Source organism: Octopus bimaculoides, chromosome 2, assembly GCF_001194135.2.
Source record: "Octopus bimaculoides isolate UCB-OBI-ISO-001 chromosome 2, ASM119413v2, whole genome shotgun sequence".
In the NCBI taxonomy this organism is placed as follows: domain Eukaryota; kingdom Metazoa; phylum Mollusca; class Cephalopoda; order Octopoda; family Octopodidae; genus Octopus; species Octopus bimaculoides.
In genome coordinates, this window is record NC_068982.1 from 174,623,669 (window position 1) to 174,636,257 (window position 12,589).

General features: G+C 36.8%; 1 protein-coding gene across 7 annotated transcripts in view; it reads left to right on the forward strand.

The window, feature by feature from the left end:
* The window catches only part of LOC106871733 (clathrin interactor 1), a 172,755-nt gene that overhangs the window by 18,937 nt on the left and 141,229 nt on the right, over positions 1–12,589 (forward strand). For all 7 annotated transcript variants that reach the window (XM_052965741.1, XM_052965736.1, XM_052965739.1 and 4 more), the window contains exon 2: positions 710–924. In XM_052965741.1, the coding sequence (XP_052821701.1) occupies positions 893–924 (32 nt within the window). In that variant the 5' untranslated portion in view covers positions 710–892. The remainder of the gene's footprint in view (positions 1–709; positions 925–12,589) is intronic.

The following is a 12,589-nucleotide window of genomic DNA, read 5'->3' on the forward strand; positions in this document are numbered from 1 at the left end:
TATATATATATATATATATATGAACAAGTCTCCACGCTCTTAATAATTATAGCTTATATATAATTGATCACCAAAGCCAAGCCTTGTTATTTTACCTGTAAAAAATTTATATACACACAATTTATTGTCATAGGCTTAAATATAAAAAAGTATATAAGACCGATAGTACGATTTATAAGTACACACCTTTCCCCCCACCTAGTTTAAAATATTTACGTATGAGCATTCAAAACTTTCTGTCACCATTGTGAAACTAAAAACACAAGTTCTCTCTCTCTCTCCTACAGATGAATAAATGCCTGTGATAACAAAATTGACACACCTACAAAAAGCCGACTGAACTCTTCTGTGTTTGCTTCTCATGCTCTCTTCCTCTTTCATTCGTTTACGTAGTCAACCTTTCTTTCTCCATTATATTTTTACCTCCCCTTCTCTTAATTTCTCTACCTCTCTTTCACTCCCCCTCTCTCAGTGTTATCACTAGTTCTATTACTGCTGTCAGACGCACCTATTACACTGTTTACTAGTAGTATTAGTATTACTACTACTACTACAATTACTGCTACCCCCCACTACCACCACCACCACCACATACTATCATTCTTATTGCTGCTGCTACTACTTCTGATCCCTCCCTCTGTCTCTGTGTTATAATTTCTCTTCCCTCTCCTCCAACCTCCGTTTTACAGTATTTTCTTTTTTTTTCCAGGCAGGTCGGACGTATAATAAACCGTGAGCGTATAAAATATATTATACATGGACATATATAGTATATTTATGTAAGATATATGCAACGACGTCAAACATAACAAGAAAGCATTTTAAAAATAAGTGTTTAAAAACAAAGAAAAATAAATCCAAAATACAAAAAATTTAAGCCTGGAAGATTAAAATGTGGAAATTACGTGAAATAACCGACAAAGTGTAAGTAGTATTGCTTTTCTTTTCCTTCGAAGGATCTTTTATATATACACGCCAACATACATAATACTGACAAACGTATATACTCTCACACACCCCTTGTTCGATATGCTTTCCTTGCTAAGTAAATCAATTTATGTACACACCCATATATATATATATATATATAAAGCCTTTGATTTTTATATGGGAAGTGGGTAATGATTGATTGTGTTCATGTTATTCCTAAAAGATGTGTCCATACGTCTGTATATTATGTATGAATATATATATAGGTCTACATATAAGTACATTTTCTCGCACATACATGAAGAGTATATTGGTGATGTTGACCTAAGTTTAGATGAATCGACTTAGAAGAGACAGGGTTTTTAAAAAATTGTTATTATTGCTATCACTATTAACTGTCGGCAAATATCGTCACCACTGACATCAGTTGGACTCCAGTCATGTTTTTTTCACATCTTGACATTCTTTCAGTCCTTCCTTCATGTCCAAACATCTATCTCTCTTGCTTCAGGATTTCTGCGTACTACGTGGATCGTCGCAGCACACGGAGACATACACACAAATCACTGTACATGCATATCTGTGTGTGTGTCTTTCCATTTTCTATACACGTAGGAATGGCAAAGTTATCCGAATAGGCTTTTTTTTTATGATAGCAAAGTGTGTGTAGGTTTGGAAATGGACGAGAGACGAAATAGGCTTTAAGAGTTCTGTTTAAAACTGTCTTAATAATTAACATTTCACACACATATTGTTAACAGATTATTATTATTATTATTATTATATATACAATGTTCCCTGTCTAAAGCAACAGGCAATTATAGACAGACGACGAAGACTTGAGAAACTCGGTGATCGATGTGGCTTTATTAATCAATGGCATTTACTGTTGATATATACACACACACACACATATACATATATGTGTGTGTTTGTAATTGTGTGAGCAGGTTGACTATTTAGTTTTCGTTGAACATTATTTATTATCAAGCACTACTGATCTCTGGAAGGAGGAAAATTTGCTTGCGCATATATTTTGCGTGTGTATTTATAATTTTTTTTTTTATAATTAATCTTGACTTGAGAATGTGTGTGTGTGCGTTTTGAGATTCTTAAGATATTAATAATAGGTATTTAGCCCGTCCTTCACTGCTTTATGTAAAACTATTTTGCGGCGGTTGCGAGTAGTGGTTTCTAGTTGTAGGCCCACCTGAGTTATCAACACACTAGTGGAGAAATCCTCATTGAGGCTATCGTTCCTTTTTGGGTACCATTATTTGGTGATGGTCTTATATGTGTCTATTTCTAAGTAGATAGGCTGTTACATAAGCGCGAAAACTCAGTTGTCTTAGCCGGTGTATGGGAATTTATAACTTGAGTTCTCTTGTCAAGGCAAACAGCTTGGTCCATGAAATTGTCCTTATGTGGATTGTCCTACCTACTAGCAGTAACGTCCAAATCTCCTTTTAGATCTTGCTATTGTTTTAAATAAGAGCATTTTAGAAAAAATGTAATTCCTTACGTTATAAAAAAGGAGACTGCCACGGCTAGAACGCCTTTGATCATAGGTCTGCTCACACAGCGTTAACCTTCGCTTAATAGAACAACAATAGAAACCGACTATGCAAATGGCAGAAGGGGGATTGACTTCGACACGTGTAACTCTTGCATCGACGATGAGTGCATTTCCTGATACAAAATTTTTCGAGTTGTGAACTAGATCTAAGCGGCATGGCTGTGGGTTGACGACCTAACGACACCAGAGAGAGAGAGAGAGAGAGAGAGGGAGGGAGGGGGAGGGAGAGAGCTCTGACTGTCTTTGCCGCTGGATCACCTGGTGATGTGTGGAGTGGTATGGGGTAGTCAAACAATTATTCCATACGTCAAAGTACACCTTTCTTATCACTTTATGACACAAAGTGGGAGGAGATAATGTCGTCAGTGCATAGCTATACTCCAAACTTTACACCATACTATTATCATTTAGTTCAAACCCCTGTAGAAGTTTATCTCCTATTTTGTCTTTAGTATATTTTTTTTAGACATTTCTTAAAATGAAGTAATCGTTATATACTAGGATCTGTAGTAAGATTCAAGCTCTCCATTCCACTGTATGTCACTCCATCGTGTCTACCAGTCCTCTTCATTTCATGATATCCACTTTGCTATTGGAAATTTTCTCTATTCTTCAGTCTTTTTTTTTTTTTCACCTCTAAGTCATAACAAACTGCACTTCTTGTTTGCTGCATCTTTATATTGTGGCTTCTACTCCCACATTCTCATTGATAAGAATGTGGTACTAATAAATTAAAAGATCCATTCTTCATTGCTGCAACAGTGCTAATAATAATAATAATAATAATAATAATACTTTCTACTATAGACACAAGGCCTGAAATTTTGTGGGAGGGGGCCCGTCGATTTGATCGATCCCAGTATGCAACTGGTACTTAATTTATCGACCTCGAATGGATGAAAGGTAAAGTTGGCCTCGGCGGAATTTGAACTTAGAACGTAGTGCTGGGCGAAATACCACTAAGCACTTCGTCCAGTGTGCTAACATTTTTGCCAGCTCGCCACCTTAATAATAATAATAATAATAATAATAATAATTCTTTCTAATTTTGGCACAAGGTCAGCAGTTTTGAGGGGATGGAGCAAGTTGATTACATTGACCCTAGAACTTGGAGAAATGCCACTAAGCATTTTGTCCAGTGCATTAACAATTCTGCCAGCTTACACATTTTTATATTGATGTAATCCAAGTACATGCCCAGTGCTTTATAGAGACTGAAAAGTAATGTTGAAACTTGGTGGATTTTTACTCAGAATGTAACAGGATGGAATTAAATACCACAAGACAGCTAGCCTGCTAATATACTGTCTTTTTCACTCCAATATTCTCAAGTATTAGTAATAACTGTAAGGATTTCTAAAATCAGTGCAAGATCAGAGATATTAGATGAGGGTATAGTTGATATCTATCCATCTCAATACTTGTTGGTTCTTATTTATTATGGATCCTGGGAGGCTGAAAGGTGAAGTTGACCTGATAAGATTTGAACTGATAGTGTTAAGGAATGTAAATAAATACTGATTGGTATAAACCCATGCATTTTGGGGAAGGAAAGTTGATTTAATTGCCCCTCCTTTCCCACTGTACTTGATTAGTGCATTAATTTATCAGCCAAGGAAGGAAGAAAGCCAATGTTATCTTGGTGCAGTTTGAAATTGGTACTTAAAGGGGTATAGTAAAATACCTTAGGCAGTTTTGTATAACGTTCTTCCTACTATGTTCACTTTTCTTACTAATGACGATAGTAATGATTTCTGACATAAGTATGGCTTTCGTTATAGGTTTACTCAATTGCGATCAAATAACAACAAATAGGTGCTATATTCCCTGAGAATGCCACACGAAATAAACCAATATCCCAGTGAGGTTAAGAATTCCCTCTCATCTCCTTCATACTATGAGACCAGTCCTTAGTAGCACCAACTCCGAAAACCTTTTGAGATATAGGTTAATGAAGAAACCATCACATCAGTAGCTGACCTGCTAGAAATCTTTCTTTATTAGCAACTTATCTGCTTTAAAAAATCAAGGTTATATTTTTCTCTAGTTCAAGCATGTTTCTGTGGAAGATTTTAAACAAACTACACTGTATTATAGTGATGTTGGTTTGGAGAAGTCAGGCACTCATCTCTTCAGCAAGACACTTGTTTTTTTCCTTTTGTCATACATTAATATCCCTTAATGCTATACCCCAACTCAGTTGAGGAGTCTTGTCTTGCTGGTACTTGGTGACCATACCAGTACTGGTGCCACAGAAAAAAGCACCTAGTACACTCCATGAAGTGACTGGCATTAGGAGGGCATCTAGCCATAAAACCATGCCGAAGAAGACATTGGAGCTTGGCACAGCCCTCTGGCTAATCAGTTCATTTCAGACCATCCAACGCATCCCAGTATGAAGAAGGAGACATTAAATGATGATGATTTATATATTTAATCCAAAACTATGAGTCCAACATACATACATATACATATAGGCGCAGAAGTGGCTGTGTGGTAAGAAGCTTACTTCCTAACCACATGATTCTGGGTTCAGTCCCACTGTGTTGCACCTTGGGCATGTGTCTTCTGCTATAGCCTCAGGCCAACCAAAGCCTTGTGAGTGGATATGGTAGATGGAAACTGAAAGAAGCCCATCATATATATATATATATATATATAGTATGTATTTATTTGTGTGTCTGTGTTTGTCCTTCCACCATTGCTTGACAACTGATGTTGGTGTGTTTATGTCCCTTTAACTTAGTAGTTTGGCAAAAGAGACCGATAGAATAAGTACTAGGTTTACAAAGAATAAGTCTTGGGGTTGATTTATTTGATTAAAGGCGGTGCTCCAGCATGGGCGCGGTCAGATGGCTGAAACAAGTAAAAGAATAAAAGAACACACACACACTCAATAATTGTTTGTATATATATATAAGTATATATATGTATATACACAGCCACCCACATATATGTAATACCCAGTGCACACAGTGAAGTGGATAATGAACAATTGGAGAAAAACATAAGGTTGTGCAATCCTTTTATTCTCTTCTCACCTAGGATTTATTGACTTCTCTAGTACTGATGCCAAGAAAAAATGCACATAGTAAATGCTGTAAAGTGATTGGCAATAGTAAGGGCAGCCACCATACAATACTAGTCAAAATGACATGTTCAAGCTCTAGTATTTGAGAGCAGTACCTCCTAATAAGAAAGGACCTAGATCATGAAAACCCATGCCAGCATGGAAAACAGGCATAGAATAATTATATATATATATATAAAGATATATATATATATATATATATATATATATTGTGTTAATAGCTAGCTAGCTAGATAGATAGATAGATAGATAGAGAGAGAGAGAGCAAGGAAAAGACAGAGATATGGTAATAGTTCTTTGAACTTTCTCCATCCTGTTCTTTTTCTAGCTATTGTGCTTTTGGATCACCTATTTTTTCTATTAATTAGGTCACATAGGTAACTGGAGTTGTCAACTAACACTTGAGAGAATCAATTTCCTGTATGCTGTTAGTGTTTATAGCCCTTGTGCATCTATTGCATTCAAAAATCTGTTTCTTCTGTTAGCCTGCCTGTGATTCCACTGCACCTCCTGTGTGTCCATATTTGAACTGGGTTCACTATATGGAATTCCTGCTTAGGAGAGGACCATCCAGATATTTGAAGCAATTAATTTCATTGCCAACCTTATTAATGACAACTCCTGAACATCTACTACACATGATGTCATTCTCTATCAGCCTGGGCATAGTTTACATTGGATACACAGTACCGAATTCCTACCTACATCTTTCCTATGTATAGAGCATGGCTGCTTCATCCCACATCTTCCTGGGTCTCCCTCTTCCAAAGTTCCATCTATTTTGAGCATCTTTATACAGCTACTATTTTTCATAAGCATCATATACTCATACTAGTGCAGTCTTCTCTCTCATGCATTACATCTGATTCTGCTTATTCCTAGTTTTCCTTAGTCTGTTTGTACCCCATCATTCATGCATGTTGACATCACACAACCTGCAGAGAATGTTTGCTTCATTTTTTTCCTTAGTCTTCTTGTGTCCTCTGCATTCAGTGTTAATGTCTCATTACCATGTTGCATTGCAGTTCATACACAAGACTCATACAATTTGCCTTTCACTCTGAAAGAAATCCTTTGTTACTGATGAAGCTTCCTGAAATTTCTCCAGTCTGTTCTTACTGGGGCTACTATACTTTCAGGACCTTATCTTCCTCTGCAAATTAGTTCACTTAGATAACAGAAATTATTAACCACTTCAAGGAAGCCTTCTGGGCATTTGAGAGAATCTATTTCCCAAATGCTCTTAGCATTTATAGTCCTTGTGCATCTGTCACATACAAAATTTGCTTTCTCTGTTTGCCTGCCTGCAATTCCACTGCATTTCTTGTGTTTCCATTGTTTGCAACGGGTACATCATGTGAAATTCCTCCCTACTCCTTTTCTGCCTATCAACTAAGGCCATTTCCCTGATGAAAGCAGGGTCCCTATATATTAATACTTTTGTCTTTGTTAAGTTTTCATTGAGGCCTCTTGATTCTTGGTTTTGTTTCTATCTTCTCTGATTCTATTATAGATTCATCATCATCATCATCATATAGGGAACTCTACAGGTAGCTAGTCTTAAACTCCTTTATGACCTGAAGGACTATTACAGGTGAAAAAAGACTGGAACTGGAGCCTTGATGAACCTCTGTCTGCACAATAAATTCAATATTGTACTCATTGCTGACTCTCACCTTGCTGACCACATCTTTCTACATGGCTTGTATAGCTGTCTTAAACCATTTGTTTACCTCTAGTTTCATTAGCAACTACCAGGTCACAGAGCAAGGGCCTCTATTGAAGGTTTTCTCCGTGTTGGCAAATACTAGATACAGTTGCTTACTCTTAGCTAAGTGCTTCTACAGTTGTCTATCTAAGAAGATGGCATCTGTTGTACATCTTCCTAACAAATCTGAGCTGCATGTTATCTAGGCTAAATCTCTTTCTAATCAATTGAGCTATAACTTGTTTTGTAACATTCATAACTTGGTCCAACAATCGTGTACCTCTGTAATTACCTTTTTCTCGCACATCTCCATTGGCCTTGGAGTAGCTGACAAGGCTGCTGTACCAGCCGTCTTTATATGATACATTTCTGTACTACCTGGTTGATTATGCAGGTGACCAGTCTGTAACCTGCTCGACTTGGAGTAGAAAACTTCTTTGCCATTATATCCTTAATTTCCCCCTCTTTTATATTGCTGTCAACTTGAATGGCTGGTTCATCAATCGGATCTATTGTGGGAAGACTCTCCCATTCTCTCATTCTTAACATTTAACAGCTTCTCATTAAAGCACTTTTATGCCTCTTTCTTTTCAGTGTGTGTAAGTCCAAGTATGCTGCTATCCATCGTTATACACTTCTCTCCTTTGACATCACAGTTTTTTCTAGTACACAGCTGTGCAATCTAGAGGGCCTCATACCCGATTCTCATGTAGTAGAACATTGGCAAACCTCTTACTTTCTGCTTTTCAGTTTGCTAAGTACACCTGATAATAACTTCACTTTTAACTATTTGATATGACTCTCTGCTGCTCCCTTTCTTCCAATATTTCTAGGCCTGTGTTGTAGCTTCTATGATTCTATCTACAGTGCTATTCCACCACTAAGTCATGCTAGGACCTTGCCCCAGCTCTGTGGCTAGGGCAAGACCCTAACTTTAAGCAAGTTGTCCCATAGCAACTCCTAGTTGTCCTCTGCACATTAAGTCTTCATCTTGTTTGTTGGATCTTTCAGCTTCCATATCTTCTCTCTCCTAACCAGTTTGTATCTCTGAGTCTATCTAACTCTTACACTGATGTCACTGATCACTAACCTATGTTGGGTGGGAGATTCACAACCATCTATCTTTCTTATTTCCTGAAAGGATTGAAATGTACCTGGCTCTTACATTTGCTAGGAGGAGATCAGGTGGCTGGCTGGCTTCCTAAAGTCCATGTTACAAATGATCAATCACTAGCATAACAGATTTCCAGGAACCTTTTCTCATCCCCTCTTTCACCAAACCAAAGCCATAACCTCCCTGCATGCATGCATGCATGAAATCCATCCGAGTGCTGCCCAACATGTCTGTTGAGGTCTTTGTTGTAGTCCTCATGAGGGTCTCATAGAACTAGTCTTCCTGTTCATCTGCTGATCCAATGTGGTGCATGTGCAGAAATGTTATTGTCACGTTATCCAGGACTAAACTGAATTATCCTAACAAACACTCTGGCTACTTTGAATACTTTACCTACTTCTGTACCATGTCTCCTCCATCCATACTGTTGCTGCTACCCACACATAGAACTTGTTTCTTTGCTCTTTATTTCTAAGGAGCCTGGCTGAGGCTCTTCTCCATCTAAATTCTTGTACACAGCTCATATCCACACACCTCTGCTCTACCCCCTCAACAATCTTTCTGGACCTACCTTCCATTGTGTCTGTAATAATGGCAGCTCTAAAGTTATGGACTTGACAGAAAGAGTAGATGGGTAGTTTTAGATTCGTTTACAACCCATGAAAGGAGAAAGTTGGTGCAAATATCTGACAGCAAACAGGGAGGGGGGACACACACACACATGTTTGTATGAGTACATACATCCTCACAAATATCTATCCAGCTAGCTTGTCAGCCATTCTTCCTTCCTTACACAGTATAATTGAATTTGGGTGTTATACATTTTATTGTGACGGCTAATCTGGGATTGACCTGTAGATATGTGTTTACATATTTTAAACCAGCTGTTTTTATTCTTTTTCTTCATAGATATACAGTTATAATAATCAGGTAACTTGAAAGCTAAGTAAAGAACGGTAGATCCTATATATATATATATAATGCACGTACATACAAACACATGTATATTACCTGTATGTATGTCTGTGTGTATGCATGTGTGCATGCTTCACCATCCAGTCTTTTGCAAATAGTTTCTGTTTGAATCACATAATTCAATATGTTGTTCCTGGTCAAGTCTGTAAGGTGTGATTTTAGACAGATTTTTGCTGCTATTTCTAACCCTGTAGAGTCAAACAACCCTATAGAGTAGGCATGGCAAACATGTGGCACTTGGACTGCATGCAGGTCGTTATGACTTCCTGTAATTTTGTAACTTAATCCCTTTAATATATTTTTTATGATTCACTTACTAAGATATATTTTTGTTATTATTTTGCCCTGATTTATGATGAACAGTATCTCTGTTAAGCCTGCTGATATAAAAAGGTTGTCGTAGAGGTTACCTTGTTGATTTGTCATCATTCAGTTTGCTGTCAAAGTTTTTGTTAAGTGACTCTGAAAAGAAAAAAATATTAAAAGGTATAGCTTGGCCCTTACACTTCCTTCCCATTCAAACTAATTAAAATAAAAACTTATATTAGGAATATATCTTTGTATGCAAACACACACACACATATATATGTGTATATATATATAGCCTATATAAACGTGTGTGAAGGCAGATAGGTATAGAAATAATAAGTAAAGTGGGAGGGGATCCACAAGAATAGCTTATCTCTGAATAACTGTTGCTATGTCTTGGTGAAAAGAGCATATTTTTCTTTTGACAATTTCTGTTTTTTCTTTTTAAATATTTTAAAACTTTCTGTGTTTGTATTTCTATATTTATATTTCGTCATCGTTTTTCGTTTGTTTTTCCATGTTGGCATGGCTTGACTTGGTTGTCACACTCCATGTCACATGCAACAAAAGAAAAACTGGGCATCTCACAGTGTTTTGTTAGAGAGTTAGTTCCATCAGTTTTTACTCGGAATTACTGCCCCTCTAGATGGGTACTCTGTGATATGGCTTATGAAGTCCACATCTTGCTCATACAGTCTGTTTTGGCATGTTCTCAATGACTGGCCACCCTTTCTATTATCAACTGCTTTAAAGTGTATGGGATACATTTTATTATGTCACCAGTGCTAGAGAGTTTGCCATATGAAGAGGACTGATCCTATCCTGGATCAGTTCTTATTCAGGCTTGCGGAGTCCACATTTTGCTTATGCATTTTATTTTGGCATATATCATCGTCATAAATAAATGTACATATTTATAAACTGACATATGTGAACATATGCATACATATGTGAGTATGTGTATTTCTTGTTAACTTACGCGGCAACACTTGGCAGTAGTAGATTGGCAGGATCATTAGGTATTGGAAATGCCCAGGTTATCAATTACAGCTCTTTACTACAGGCCCAATTTTGCATTTCACCCTTCCAGTGTCAGTTAACTACTGGTCACGTACTGGAGTCAGTTTAATAATTTGCCTGTAAAAGCATCCTAAGTGTGAATGGTATTGCAATAGAAGACTAACACTTTACTTAAAATTAGAAACAAAAAAACTTACAAAAACAACAAACAAAACTAAAACATATTTCTCATAAGTCCAACCCGTACCAGTATGGAAAATGGTGATGATGATGAAGAGGCAGAGTGGGTTATACTTCTTTATATAGTTTAGTGATCAAGATTTATGACATTGGCAGAGGAATATAGATTAGTCTTAGTCATGGAAGAAGTACAGTTCATGACTCCTGATACTTATATTGCTTTCAAATTTTAACACAAAGTCAGCAACTTTGCGGGAGGGTGTGAATCAACTGGTACTTAATTTATCAACCCAGAAAGGATGAACGGCAAAGTCAACTTCAGTGGAATTTGAACTGAGAATGTAATGACAGATGAAATGCTGTCCAGCATGCTAAAGATCCTGCTAGTTTGCTGCCTTTCCTGATACTTATATTAACAATTAATTAGACAGGGTCTGGGTTAAAACAGAAATAATGATTTCTAACATAGGCATGAAGACGGAGGAGTATTTGGCAGGGGGTGTGGGATAATCAGTCCTAATACTTCACTGATATAGTCTTGATCTACTTTTATTGATCCATGTAGATTTTAAAAGTTAAAGACAACTCAAGTTTATTCCTGTGATTTAAGACTGGATCAACCTCAGGTAACCAAACTTATAATCAAAGCATGCCATCCTATCTTTTTCCTAGGTATAATGTGTCTTGCACATTATCTGAAATGGCTTTTTTTCTTTTCTATTTTTTTTCTTTTAAGATGATCTAGTGTAATATGAGGAAGATTTTGGTTGTTATTTCTTGCCCCTTCAGTGGATCATAACTCAACTAGTTGGACCTCTTGTATGTGTCATATCAACTTCCAACCTCTCTAGAAGGATGAAACAAATTCTTGCCTAGTAGTGTTTTGAACTCTGGGTGCAAGGTTAAGCCCTAGGTCAGCCTTCATCTAGCATAGACCATCTTTGTATTTCCAGATTATGTTGGACAGATGTCATTCCATTATTTAAGATGGTGAGGTGTGTGGAAACAAACCAAGTTAACACACAGTCTCACTTGTCTGACACCCTCCTAATACTTCTGCTACCCTCTAACGATAATAACAATGATGTCTCATATAAGCACAAGGCCACATATTTGTAAGGAACAGTTTTTTATTCTTTTGTAATGAGTTATAAGACTGGTAACTCAATACAGTTTTATCAACCCTGAGAAAATTAAAAGCTATGCCAACCTGGGTGGGATTTGAAGTTAGAATGTAGAGTTAGGAAATTAAATACCATAAATCATTTAGTCTGGCATTCTACTGTTTCTGCTACATCACTAGGAACATCAGAATCATCATCATCATTTTGTATGAGGGTATATATTTACTTTAGGGCAGTGTGTAAATGGTTCAGCCTTCAGGATTGAATTGTTACTTATTTAATTGATCCAGGAGGGAATAAAATGTAAACTAAAACCCTGAAAGGATTTGAAGTAAAAAAGAAATGTATTGTATATCTAAATGTCTTGGAGCGTTTAGTTTGAATTCCTGCTATTCTTGGTACTGGAGAAGAGTAATGTGAAACTGCAATGTTTCCCTTGGGACTAATCGATCACCTTTTTTTGTTTGTAACTCTTTTGATATTAAAGAAAAATATGAAATGTTTAACTGTCGTGTTACTCTCTCTTTCTCTCTCTCTCTCTCTCTCTCTCTCTCTCTCTCTC